Source organism: Gymnoscopelus braueri, assembly GCF_963280865.1.
Source record: "Gymnoscopelus braueri genome assembly, chromosome: 12".
Lineage (NCBI taxonomy): Eukaryota > Metazoa > Chordata > Actinopteri > Myctophiformes > Myctophidae > Gymnoscopelus > Gymnoscopelus braueri.
The window spans coordinates 3661574-3676414 of record NC_137614.1 but is presented as its reverse complement, the minus strand read 5'-3'; the positions used below and the strand labels follow the sequence as shown (position 1 = coordinate 3676414).

The 14841-nt window shown below is 42.0% G+C and overlaps 1 protein-coding gene across 9 annotated transcripts in view; it reads left to right on the top strand.

The window, feature by feature from the left end:
- Window positions 1-14841, top strand: part of LOC308097163 (ankyrin repeat and SAM domain-containing protein 1A) — a gene marked incomplete at its 3' end in the record, with an annotated part of 160995 nt that overhangs the window by 52296 nt on the left and 93858 nt on the right. For all 9 annotated transcript variants that reach the window (XM_080444791.1, XM_080444790.1, XM_080444788.1 and 6 more), the window contains 3 exons: window positions 9266-9418; window positions 9794-9937; window positions 12908-12983. In XM_080444791.1, the coding sequence (XP_080300917.1) occupies window positions 9266-9418; window positions 9794-9937; window positions 12908-12983 (373 nt within the window). The remainder of the gene's footprint in view (window positions 1-9265; window positions 9419-9793; window positions 9938-12907; window positions 12984-14841) is intronic.

The following is a 14841-nucleotide window of genomic DNA, read 5'->3' as shown; positions in this document are numbered from 1 at the left end:
CAATGCCAGCACCGAACATTATTTTCCACCACAGAGTACTGTCACAGAAGGGGGCATGTTACTACCACGCGGTGCGTTAACATGGCTCGCGTCAGGGAGTCACCGTGGATGCTGACTCCTCCCCTTTCCACAGTGTCAGGGAGTCACAGGTTCAGATTCCAGACCCTGTTTTCTGGGTGGACTGGCTCCCCAGCTGTTGCTGTGAAGGTCAGTGGAGAGGAAAGAATTGGAAGATGGGGTCTTAAAATGCATTTTAAGTTCATGGAGCGTGTGTGTGTGTGTGTGTGTGTGTGTGTGTGTGTGTGTGTGCGCGTGTCTACTGTACACATAGGGCTGTCACGATTACACATTTAAGTTGACGATTAATTGTCACTCAAATAATTGCGATTAACAATTTAATTTTGTGTTTGGCCGTAATAAAAAATTGCACAGGGCAGAAATGACACATAACTGAAATATACAAAGAAACTATTGACATATTTAATAATTTAGATTCATGTAAAAATAGCAGAAATAGCTGATCTTGACGCGTTGTAAGCTATAAGTGACGCTATTTCTGCTTTTAAATAAAGCAGAAATAGCCGATCTTCAAGCTTACGCGTCATTATGACACGTAAGCTTGTAGATTATTATTACTATTTCTGCTTTATTTAATATTTTAATGTGTGTGAAACATGTTCAACATGGAAAACGATTATGCAAAAATAATTGTGATTAGACGATGGTGTAATAATTGTGACAGCCCTACGTACACAATGTACAGTCGGTGTCCAGCAGCCAACTGAATGTCTACTCCACTGATGGATGCCAGTTTCCTTTGGCATAGTTTCCTATACAAATACAGTGCAGCACAAATTAGTACAGTACTGTGTTACTGTCCACCACTGTGTGTGTGTGTGTGTGTGTGTGTGCGCACACTGGCATGCTGTGGGCAGCCCCCCCCCCCCCCCCCCCCCCCGGCACACACCCGCAGTAACAGCTGCCCGGACGGCCCTCCCCCCCTACTGCCAGGGGTACCGCTGACGTAACCGTGGCAACCCTCCTTTGTCACGTGACAGAGGTCAGGCGTTGGGCTGCGTTAGCATCATCTCTCCTGTTTCTCTCCTCTCCTCTCTTTCTGTCCTACTCACTCCTTTCTTCTCCTTCTCTTCTCCATGGTGTGTGTGTGTGTGTGTGTGTGTGTGTGTGTGTGTGTGCACGTGTCAGCCAAGAGGCTGCTCATGCGTGGTTAATGTCATCAGATGCTGGCTAGAACGGCCACACTCTTACCGCACTGAGCAACTAACTGTCCAGTGGTCCAGGCGGGCCAGGGGGTCCATGAGATAAGGGGTCCTGACCTGTGTCACTTAATGTGTTCACAATGTAGGACACCTCCTCTGGTCTCAGGGGTGAACCTCAACACCACATGCATAGGACTGGCACCATTACACATTTAAGTTGACAACCACTTGTCACTCAAATAATTGTGATTAACAATTAAATTGTGTGTTTGGCCATTGAATATTTGAACATATGAATACAAAAAAATCTGTTTTGCTTTCAGTCTTCGTAGTCAAAAATTGCACAGGGCAGATATTATGACAAATAACTTCAACATACAAAGAAATGATTGACATATTGAATAATGTATATAGAAATAGCAGATCTACAAGCTTGTAGATCTGCTATTTCTGCAATTTTTTTATATTTGTAAACGTGTGAACATTTTCAACATGGAAACGATTATGACGATTATGGAAAAATAATTGCGATTATCTTGAATAATTGCAATTAGACAATTATGTAAAGATTGTGACAGGCCTAGATATGCAAGGAATAATCAATGGGGAGCAGGTCATTATTGAGAAATAAACCCAGACAGGGTGATTATTAGACCCCAACATAAACGTAAATCCCACTTATTACCCGGCTACTCAATAAAGACTATGAATACATTGACCCAAAAGTTACAACAATTTTTTTTAATTGATTTTAAAAGGATATCATTGCTTATGGTAATAATCCATTAATTTATGCCAGCTGCAGGCAGACTGTTCCTTTAATGCTGCGTGTGTGTGTGTGTGTGTGTGTGTGTGTGTGTGTGTGTGTGTGTGTGTGTGTGTGTGTGTGTGTGTGTGTGTGTGTGTGTGTGTGTGTGTGTGTGTGTGTGTGTGTGTGTGTGTGTGTGTGTGTGTGTGTGTGTGTGTGTGTGTGTGTGTGTGTGTGTGTGTGTGTGTGTGCCTTTTTTTTACGGCACTGAATAAAGTGTTTGCTCCAGTAAAGAATGATTGTGTAACTCTTTGTGTGTGTGTGAGTTATATTTAGCTTTTCAAAGTAAGCAGGTATTTGTGAAGGGAAAAAAAAACAAGCCATCAACTTAATCCAAACTTGGCCAAAACCCACGCTGGAAATGAGAAGCCGTTTGGCTTACGGTTCATTTACTCCAAGAACACGGTGCTTACTTTGAAGTGGTGCAGTATTTCATCAGTCATTAACCAGTTCCACCCCGGCATGCCTAGTCTGGGGGGAATGTTCTGCAAAAAAAAAATAGCAGATCTACAAGTTCACAAGAGTATGCTGAGCACCATGTGTGGAAGTAATGTTAAGCATACATGATGTGAACATGGCACGGTACATCATTATCATGGCATCAAATGACTGGCTATACCTTATATAGCAGTTAGGAGCATTTGTAGAAACATTACGTATGTACATAAATGTAAATATCAAATATTAATTAAATATTTAAAAAAGTTGGGGCCCACTGTTCCAGTTACCCATGTATGGTGTACACAGGAGAAAGGTGGTTTGAGAATGGAGTTGTTATTTTGTCTCTTTCTTTCTCAAGCTGTGACCTGCTCCACTAGTCTAGTGACACTACATACCTACCTACTGCCCATTTCTCCCCCTAGGGTAGGTACCCTCACAAAAAAACATGCAGTAATCCTGGTCTCTATACTGCCTCCCCCTGGTCAGCCGGGGTGGCTGATGGAGGGGAAAGGAACTGGTTGGAATAACGTGTTCCTTCCACACGCTACGTCCTACCGGGGAAACTCCCCCCTGTCAGGTGATAAGAAGCGGCCTGCTCACTCCTCATGCATTGAAGGAAGCATGAGCTCAGTTCGGGGCTCTCCCCAGGCTGGCAGAGGGAGAGTAGCGCCCAGGATTACAAGCTTAGGCATTGGCACTGGGTCAAAAATTGTGGGATTAAACTTTAGAGAAAAAAATAATAGGCAAACATTCAGTGGAAAAAAAGCATATCTACAAGCTCTCATTGTGTCGCGTTGCAGACAGTGCCACATGCTAAATGCTAAAAGTGGTTAATTTGTTAGATTGGAGAGACGGGTCAGACATGGAGGAGACAAGGAAGACCCGGAGTCGGATTCAAACTCTGGTCCTTGCAGCTCATAAAGAATCATGCTGATCTGTGAGTCTGCTGCCAGGAACTTTGTAAACCCCGGGACCCCCAAGATGTGTCCCAGCTGGCATCTCGTGTATATTGGGGAGTCAGACAGTCACCCAACCTGGCATTCAGTGGGCATTCTCCTGCCAGCTGTCAGTCCTTTTGTACTGTAGGGGTGTGTGTGTGTGTGTGTGTGTGTGTTTGTTTGTGTGTATTACTATACTTGGGAGTAGCAACTGTCCCCACAAGTATAGTAGAATATGAGAAATGGACGCTGTGTTAGGATCAAGGGGCCAGCTTCTGAGTTGTAAACTGAGGCTGTATATAGGAAGTGACAGTTCATATGAATGGCCTGTAGTCTCTCTGTTTCACCCTGCTGGTGACAAAAAGATTTAGGCTCCATTCAAGCGGATGGTTTTTTTTTTTTTTTACACTTGATTTTATTACCTTAATAAACATTGTCATAAATACTATATGCTTCCAGTCGCTAGTTTAAAGTCTTCTTTCAATCACCATGATATGTGTTTTGGTCATTTATGTTCCCATTTATTTTCAAATTGATGATAAAGTAGGGTATGTTATAGGAGGGGTGTGGCTACCTTGTGCTGATTGGATTGACAAGCTCCACAACCAATAGCATTAATTCCCCACCCCCGCTCTGGTCCCAACCAATAGCATTCATTAATTTCCGCTTTCTTATTTGCATATTCGGACCGGATATAGAAAGATGGCGGATTTGAAATAGTTGAAAAATAGTCTTCATTTACGCTCTGTAGAGTAGGCGTAACTTTGTCCATTTCTTTTTTTACAGTCTATGTTTATAACATAGCTGTCCTAAAATGTTGATATCCTCAGATATCCTCATATAAATGTGTATTTGAGAAAGAGGCTCCCACACCCTCACATACTGTGTGTGTGTGTGTGTGTGTGTGTGTGTGTGTGTGTGTGTGTGTGTGTGTGTGTGTGTGTGTGTGTGTGTGTGTGTGTGTGTGTGTGTGTGTGTGTGTGGTAGCACTCAGTGCTGCCCAGCCTGTATTTGCAGATTAAATGTGCTCAGTGATTCCACAGTGTTTGCTCTGCTCTCATATCCAATAAAATAACAATCATTCCACAAGCTGCCTATGAGCTCTGATTGACTCCACAACTGGTGGTGTAAAAAGTAACTAAGTACATTTACTCAAAAGATATTAGAGGGAGATATTAGGGCTTATTGTTCATCAGGCAGAGGCTCTATAGAGCCAGTATACTGCTACACTCATACATTCTGGTAATCAGGTGCAAATATGAGAACATCTGCAACCAAAATAATAAGTCTGCAAACTAGTGTTAATTTTGACAGCACATTTGGATTCAGTTTTAATCAGTATTTTGAATAAAATCCATTTAATTTTAGTCATCTGAAATGTTTTACTCTTAGTCTAGTTTTAGACTAAATGTAAGATTATAGTTGACTAAATCTACAGTTGATTTAGCCGACTAAAATGTATTTTGGCGGTGCCTTGATGGTGTCGTAATGGCTGATTTTACTCTTGGCTGCATGCTGAAAATAGCCGATCTACAAGCTCACAACGCGTCGCAGTGCTTGTAGATCTGCTATTTTCAGAGTGCAACACCCAAGTGCAACCAAACATAAAATAACTTGTCTTTTAGTTCTACTGGATCTCTTCTCCACTCGTCCCTCTCTAACATTTTAGTCTAGTTTTTATTTGTTGACGAAATTGTCAATATATTTAGTCTTAGTTTTAGTCATCATAGCTTAGTTTTGATTTAGTTTTCTTCAGTGAAAAAAAGGTAGTCGACAAACATTTTTCGTCATAGTTTTAGTCGACAAAATCAACACTGCTACAAACACTGTAGGATTGATCCACAGCGTTGTCTGTGTTCAGCACCGTCCCACCATGAAGCTTCCCTCTCTCTCTAGTGGTGATTTGTAAATCAGTGATTCTCAACCTCATATCATTTCAATTACCCCCATTTTGATACGCATTAGAACATCGGTTCTCAAAGTGGGGTCCGGGGACCCCCAGGGGTCCTTGGGGTGGGTTCCAGGGGGTCCCCGGCAAAATGTGGTAATGTGGCGTCACAATCAGTTTAACCACTTTAAACTTTTATATTTTATACTTATGCTATTAAAAAATAGCAGGTCTACAAGCTCATAGCGCGGCACCGAGTTTTGCGCTATGAGCTTGTAGATCTGCTATTTTTGAAAAATCTTGACATTTTTGAAAAAAACTTTGAATATATATATTTTTTAAATTGAACATTTTTAACTCAAATCTTTGCTTCTGGGGGTCCTTGGAACTAAATATTTTGAGATGGGGGTCTGCGGCCAAATACATATAATTTTGGGGGTCCTTGACATGAAAACTGCATTAGAACACAAGCCCACATTTCATACAAATCTGTATTCTCTCGGACCCCCAATCTACACTGTAAAATTGTATGTGTTTATGTAACTCTCAGAGTAGTCACAGACCTGTAAGGTCCATTTGGTTCCATTTGTACACTCAGAGTTACAGACCTGTAAGTGTCCATTTGGTTCCATTCGTACACTCTCAGAGTTACAGACCTGTAAGTGTCCATTTGGTTCCATTCGTACACTCTCAGAGTTACAGACCTGTAAGGTTCCATTCGTACACTCTCAGAGTTACAGACCTGTAAGTGTCCATTTGGTTCCATTCGTACACTCTCAGAGTTACAGACCTGTAAGTGTCCATTTGGTTCCATTCGTACACTCAGAGTTACAGACCTGTAAGGGTCCATTTGGCTCCATTCGTACACACTCAGAGTTACAGACCCATACGTGTCATTTTTGACCCCATGGCGGTCCTGAGACCAGATGTTGAGAAACGGTGATATAACGCATCATTTATGCTTTGTCACATGACGGTTTTTCGTGCATAAATTGTCCTTTAATAATGACTGTGCATTTATTATGCTGTCATTGTAGTGAGTGAACTATCAGCTCAATGGAGGCTGTTCTCATGTTGCACAGTCTGCCCTCTGCTGGCTGTTTATGGTAGTGATCAAGTAACTGGAGATTGTCAGGTGTATCATTTTAAGTTATATCATTATAATGACTGTAATATTAAGTATAAAATCACATTAGTATTATTATTGTCATGTAGCTTTTACCTATAATGGTAGAATAATGGTCACTGTAATTACATGGCAGTCACAAACATGTGTCTATACTGTATTTGTAAACAAAGCACTGATCTGTCATCCTATGGCTCTGGAGACACGAACCGTGTTGGAAACACTTTGACTCATAACTTTAACCGTTGGGGTCCTGGAATGAAGCTTTATGGCCTTATTTTTACCTCACCGCAAATAGCTACATTACAAGCGTTTAGCTTTTCTCCAGAACCCAAGCGGTAAGTTAATTGTGAAACCGTTCCAAACTGTGCTTTGGGGTGATGCAGGGCTACTCTTCATCCCTGATCATCTTCCTCACTGGGGAGAGGGGGGTGTCAGCCCAGCAGTACAGTAGCATTGCAGGTGTTGATCTGTGCTGAGGTCAGCTGTATACTGGTAGCTCCTTTCACAGACCACCACACACTTCTTCACACTGCTGAATACCCTCACTGTACTATTTTCAGCGCGCGAAACCGCCATGATTGATTTGGCTGTCCTTCTCACCAAGCAGCACTATAAGGATAACACTAACTAAAATGTTCACCATTGTCTCTGTTATAGTTGTGGGTGTATAGTTGAACTAGGCTTTAGTGGAGATGACCTATAGGGCCAAGATGTCTCTCTGCCAGTGTCCCCATCTGGTCTGTCTGTCTGTCTGCCAGTGTCCCCATCTGTGTGTCTCACACCCAGTTCCTGTGGTGTCATCATGCCAGCAGTACCATGATGCCAGTCTGCCCCCCCCCCCCCTTTTCTCTGCCCACCCCTTTGTCCTCTCACCTCCCCTGGGACTCGTTACGCGCCTCACACTGAATCAGGGGCTTTATCACGACTCTCTCTCTCTGCTAGTGTGGCGGTGCTCTCCTCTTGACAAAGGCTTTACCTCGCCGAGGCCTGATTTACGCTCTGTGTGTGCAGGTGATTGCGTACCGAAAATAGCAGATCTGTGTCATTTTAGATTTTAGCTACGACGTTAGTTTATACTTTGGCTTTTCAAAAATAGCAGATGTACGAGCTCATAGCACGGCGCCGTATGAGCTTGTAGATCTGCTATTTTTGAAAAATCTTGAACATTTGTGCAAAGCTTTGAATATATATATATATATTTTTGAACTCAACTCTTTGCTTCAGGGGGTCCTTGGAACTAATAGTTTTGAGATGGGGGTCCGCGGCCAAATACATCATGTTGGGGGTCCTTGACATGAAAAGGTTTGAGAACCACTGATATTGTAGCAACATATGTTTTTTCAAAAAACTGTTTAGAAGACATTTGTAGAATCCCCAGAAGCAAAGATTTGAGCTACAAGTATTTGCTTTAAAAATATATATATATTCAAAGATTTGCGCAAATGTTCATGATTTAATTTTAAAAAATGCAGATCTACAAGCTCATTCCACGGCACTCTGGCTGTGCTATGAGCTTGTATATCTGCTATTTTTGAATAGCCAAAGTATAAGATGATGGTTAAAGTGGTTAAAATCTAAAATGACATCACTAGATTGCCTTTTTTTGGTGAGCGACAGTGTGCAACCAAGTGTAAATCAAGCCTCAGACTCCCATGATGCATCTGTTCTATAGGGCTGGGCAATACGGACACAATGGAATATCATGAATACCTTGGTATCGATATTGTGGGGATATTTTATATATTGTTGCTTTCATAGAATATGTAAACAAAGACATGTTTTATTAACCCATTAAGACCTGAAGCTGATTCTACAAATGTCTTCTAAATCCCAACAGTTTTCTGAAAAACGTATGTTTCTATATCAGTGGTTCTCAAACTTTTTCATGTCAAGGACCCCCAACATTATTTATTTGGCCGCCGACCCCCATCTCAAAATATGTTGTTCCAGGGACCCCCCCAGAAGCAAAGATGTGTTAAAAATGTTTGCTTTAAAAGAATATATGTATTAAAAATTGCACACATTTTCAAGATTAGCCAAAGTGTAAAATAATGCTTTTCAGCTCAAATCAAAAAATGACACAGATGCGTTCCAGGTCTCAATGGGTTAATAATCATCAGTAATGCCTGTATTACTAAATGGTTAAAAGCAAATCACTAATCTAACAGTCAGGTAAGTTCATAAGATTACATAACTTCACTGTAATGCAGCATTTAAAACACAGTAAAACACAACTTATTTCATATCAGGAAATATCATGATTTCTAAAATCCCAGAAGCTATCTAGCCTCATATCACAATATTGATATAATATCCAGTGTATTGCCCACAGCCCAGACCTGTTCCCCCCTACACCAAAACTCTTTGGCTGGAAGCAGGCGATCCACAAGCTCACGGTGCGTTGCTTTGGCGACGCATCGTGGCTATTTTTTTGTCGCCGAATGTGCACCCCTTAGAATCAGGGCGCAAGGGTTCAAGTGGTTGATGCCTAAAGGGATAGTTCACCTCAAAATTACTTTTTTTTTTCACTCCATGGAGACTTGAATTCATGGATTTTTTTTTGTTTTTGTCTCATTCCTAAGCCAATAATTTGATGACCGGCAGCGGTTCCGGTAGGAGACAAAAAGAGTCTCCTTTGTGTCTCCTACCGGAACCGCTGTCTACTGCTCGTCAACAAATTATTGGCTTAGGACAAAACAAGTCTCCATGGGGTGACTAATCGATAGAAAAAAAGTATTTTTTTGTGTGAACTATCCCTTTAATGCCTTATGTCTTATACCTTGTGTAATACCTTATGATTATGCTTTATGTCTGTTTTCCATCCATCCATTCATCCTCCAGAACAATGACAACGAGACCCCACTCCACTGCGCCGCTCAGTACGGCCACACGTCGGTCGTGAAGCTGCTCCTGGAGGAGCTGACCGACCCCACCATGAGGAACAACAAGTTCGAGACCCCCCTGGACCTAGCGGCGCTCTACGGACGCCTGGAGGTAAAGTTTATACAGCCGTTTGTGTGGACCTATGTGGTTCAACAAACAAGGGGGCAAACCCCCCCCCTTCACTGGAATTAAAGCTCACTTCCGGGTTCTCCGTTCAGCCTGCTGTTCCTATTAATTTCACAGACCCCCATTACGCTGAGAGTGTACAAATGGAACCAAATGGACCCTACGGTCCATTTGGTTCCATTTGTACACTCTCAGAGTTACAGACCTTGTAAGGGGCCGTAAGGGTCCATTTGGTTCCATTTGTAAACTCTCAGAGTTAATAGACAATAACAAAAATGGAGTTTGCACAAAAAACTAAATGTTGCCTGTGAACCTGGTAATGTGACAATACAATAGATTGTGGTTGTGTGATTTGTGAAGGTGGTCAAACTGCTGCTGACGGCCCACCCCAACCTGCTGAGCTGCAACACCAAGAAACACACCCCCCTACACCTGGCCTCTCGCAACGGACACCTCAACGTGGTGGAGGTGCTCCTGGACGCTGGAATGGACATCAACTATGAGGTGCGTGTGTGTGTGTGTGTTTGTGTCCGAGGACGCTATCGTTAAATGAGTTTAGGTTTGTTTTCAGTGGGAAGCGAGCTCACAGCTACAAATTCCGCCCACTACATTTGATTGGGTGAAGTGCGGCCTGCTTCCTGATCTGAAGGCACGCCCACTTGTAGGCCAACGCTCACACGTTCTGAACGGGGCTCCCGACAGATTTAGTAGCGCAGCTCTGAATCTGTTCTTGAGAGATTAGTGTGTGTGTGTGTGACTATACTTGTGAGGACCAAATGCCTCCAACAAGTATAGGAGAATTTGAGAAATAGACGTTGTGAGGAAAATCTTTCGTAGGAGTCACTTAACTCTTTGACTGCCAGAGTATTTTCATAATATACTCACCCAGTGCCAGCGATTTTCGTGTTTTATAACCTTTTTAACCGGTCACAGAAGTTTTATATCCATTATAATCCATCTTCTGGCTGTGTTTATAAACAAACACGACCCATCTACCAGCCCCCAAAGGGTTAAGTTTTCAGAGCCGATCTGTGTGAAACTGTTTTCACCAGCTCAACCAGGCTGCAGGCACCATATCCGGCGAAAATGCTCGTAATTCGCCAAAAAGCAAAATTTTCAAGATAAAACCGGAAACAAGAAACGGATGACGTTATTTCCACATCCGGGTGAGTGGAAAGGGAACCTGATGACAGATGTTACAGAGAACAGCGCGATCGTGTATTAAACAATTAAAAAGCGTTGACGGCGTGGATGGATTAAGTAGCAATTGACTCGAAAACGTGTCGATGGCATTCAAAGAGTTAAAATGGGAAACAAAATTCACGATTAGTCATTTAGTCATAGAGGTTAGGGTTGGACTTGATTTATACTTAGGGTTACAAATTGCAAAAAATTGTAAAAACGGCATTCATAAAATGTATGCCTTAACATGTTTATGTCCTCACAAGTATAGTAACACCAACGCATGTGTGTTTGTGTGCGTGTGTGCATGGTTCCATTTGTCGGTATGTGTAGCCTACAGTATGTGCAATTTTTTAACTGTAGATTGTAGACACATAGGAAATGAGATGCGATTATGTGGTCACGCTCCCGGCGCACAGCCATGTTGTTTGTCTACACTACAGCATGTAGTGTGTGCACGTATGCGTGTGTGCATGTGTGTGCGTGTGTGTGCAACAGTTTGACAGCACAACATTCGGTCGTCTGGCTGATCGTGAGGCCTGATTTATACTTGGCTCCGCGGCCGTGTCGCACCAACCGACACAAGACACAAGCTCACAACGTGTCACGTCGTGAGCTTGTAGATCTGCTATTGTCGGTTGCAGCGACCCCGGCACTCACAGCCCAAGTATAAATCACCCTTGGAGTGTCTCTTAGTGTCTGTGAGCTCGCCACTTCTGTGTGTCAAGCCAAATATATCCTCCGCTTTTTAATCATGTCACGGTGACTACTAGCTTATTAATCTCCTCTTGCAGCAACTTCCTTCCTCTTGGTAAAGCCAAAGTACGCAAGCCTAAATGTCACAAACCCCTAAGCCCTCACTTCTGTGGAGGAACTTATAAAGTATGGGTGGCTGCACTCCAAAAACGATTCAATGCTATTGCAATAATTTGATGCTTAATTGCACATGAGGAATGGCTAAGATTTCTTCATGAACGGCGCCAGAAAGCTGCGTGTCTGGCACTGCATCATGGTTGCTGGCAGGTCATAACAGCAGAAGGGTGGCTCTACTAAGTACTAAAGCTTGTCTGCCTGTCTGGAAGGGCCTGAATAATGTTCAGACTGTAGTAGTCACTACAGTACAAGTGGCATTGTGTTGTTGGATTTGATTTTTAAAAGTATCAATACTGCAATGTAGAAATGCTCTGTTAAAATAAAAGTCCTTAATTCAAAATGTACTTGAGTAAAAAGTACAAAAGTATTGGCCTCAAAATATACTTAAAGTACCAAAAGTAAAAGTACTCATTATACAGAATCAGGGTTGCCAGATCTGCTTATTATAATCTGCTATGATCTGCTATTTTCAAATAGCTGATGACGTATATGTTAAAGTGCTCATGTGGCCCATAGTCGCTTCTTTTGGGCTGGTTTTCCTAGACCTGGTTGCTTGTTTCTCTCACAGAATCTGGCAACACTGTACAGAATGTCCTATTTCAATGAATGAATCATTCTGTTGAGCGTGCCTTTACTCCCCCTAGTGGTGAACGGACAGCAGTGGCTGATGCTAGTTTGTACCAAGCTGTGCTGTCCATCTGTCAAAGCTAAACGTCCTCCTGTCCTCCTACCCTGCTGTCCTCCTGTCCCTGATGGGGCGTGTCCCGTGTCCTCCGGGCCGCTCCCTACGTCCTGCAGCGTTCCATTAGCACGGTCCTGTGAGCTGGAAACCCATCTGATCCACGGTGGTTTCTGAACCAAATGAATGTCCTGTTAGGAAAAGTGGAGCGAGGTTGTCAGGAGGGGGTTAAAATGAAACTGACCTGGAGTCTGTTTCACTACTGCTGACTGAGAGAGGATTCCTGCAGCTCGAACGTCATTTCAAAACTATGTATTTTATTTGCAATCATATCATTTACCATAATAAATAATAGTTTTAACCCATTAAGACCTGATGTTGAAGATTTGCACAAATTCTCAATTTTTTTTTAAAATAGCAGATCCACAAGCTCATATCTGCTATTTTTGAATAGGCAAAGAAATCAAAAGAATGACACAGTTGCGTTCCCGGTCTTAATGGACTAAGCAATTAATGATGCTGAGGAGGAGATGTCATCTACAACTGTAGAGTTATGTCCTCCTGCTGAGTCACTCCTTCCCATTGTGTGTGTGTGTGTGTGTGTGTGTGTGTGTGTGTGTGTGTGTGTGTGTGTGTGTGTGTGTGTGTGTGTGTGTGTGTGTGTGTGTGTGTGTGTGTGTGTGTGTGTGTGTGTGTGTGTGTGTGTGTGTGTGTGTGTGTGTGTGTGTGTGTGTGTGTAGACGGAGAAGGGCAGTGCCCTCCATGAAGCGGCTCTCTTTGGGAAGACGGATGTGGTGCAGAAACTTCTGAGTGCAGGTCAGACACCAATGATGTCATTTACACTTACATCAGTAATGCTCAACCTTTTTTTTTCATTTCAAGGACCCCTAGTTCCATAATGCATCAGGCCATGGACCCCCGTTTGATACTATTTGTTATCTCTGGAACCCAGTCTACACTGTAAAAAAATCTCAATCTATCCTCAATCTACACCTTTGTTTGTAAGGTGACCAGTGGCTGGTCACAGGAGGTCTGGAGCAGCCATACCCAAATGTGAAGTCATATGTCATAGATTATGTCATAGACGACTGACAGCATAGATGACATCGGTCGTCTATCTATGACAGCATAGATGACGTATGATGGGAATCGAAACCCAGCTCTATTAAGGACCTGGTTCTGAATTCATTGAGACCCAAACAGTGTCGATTGCGTCGACTAGAACTATGATGAGAAATGTTTGTCGACTACCTTTTTTCACTGACGAAAACTAAATTATACTTGACAAGACTAAATATATTGACAATTTTGTCAACAAATAAAGACTAGACTAAAAAGGACTAGTGGAGAAGAGATCCAATAGAACTAAAAGACAAGTCATTTTATGTTTGCTTGCGCTCGGGTGTTGCCCTCTGAAAATAGCAGATCTACAAGCTCACAACGCGTCGCAGCGTGACGCGTTGTGAGCTTGTAGATCTGCTATTTTCAGTATTTAACCAAGTGTAGAATCTGGCATTTCAACGCCATCAAGGCACCCCCAAAATACATTTTAGTCCACTAAATAAACTGTATATTTAGTCGACTAAAATCTTATGATATTTAGTCGACTAAAACTAGACAAAAACTAAAACTTTTCATATGACTGAAATATGACTAAAACTAAATGGAATTTTATTCAAAAGACTATGACTGAAACTAAACCAAAATTTGCCCTCAAAATCAACACTGGACCCAAAACTAAATAAGGTTTAAGCTTATTGATACAACTATAGAGCAAGGGTTGGTAACCTTTTTGACATGAAGTGCCATCTTTTTATTTCAACATTAAGTTTAAGTATGACACCACTTAAACATTATTCTTCTTTAGAAATATTCAGAGCAATAACCCCACCTAGCCAGAGTTCGGAGTTTGAATGTAGAATTATGTGCAGGATGTGATTTGTATATATATTATAACTGACTAAACTTTTTTGGAATATAACATTTTAAAAGAATAAACCTCTCTCTCACACTTATGCCAGTGTGCCAGTGATCACCCTCCCCTGTGCCAAGGTTGGCACCTGTGCCTAAGGTTGCCTACCCCTGCTATAGAGTCTAGCGGTTCTGTGAATGGTCGAGACACAATTTAATTAAATCACTGGTGCACAAACGCTCTATCGTCTGATAGCGTGTTTTAATTCAGCTGAACACATCGCCAACGCATCAACGTTTACTCCAAAAAGAACAGATCTACAAGCTAACACGACACGTCATGATGATGTGACACGTTGTTAATTTGGAGATCAGATTCGCCAATGACAATGTCATCATCAATGACATCATCAATGACGCCATCGAAGCTGTGGTGTCTTGTGTGATTCTTAAAGCCAGACATCAACCGACACCAGTGTGAGAACCAGATACTTATTGAAAAATCAATAATTTAGTCAGTAATACATCTGTCTGAAACGGTGGGCCTGTTAAGGAGTTGTGTTTAACGATAGGTGATCATATATTTAACATTCGCCCACTTCATTCACGTTACGAAATAAAAAGCAATAAAGTTCCCTTAAGAATCTAGTCCTTCCACCAAACATTGAAGAAAGTGCGATAGTGATATCGATAAGGAACCTCATCGATATGTCATATAAGTAATGGTATCAGTATCAATAAAGATTAGCGTTCCTCTTCCCTA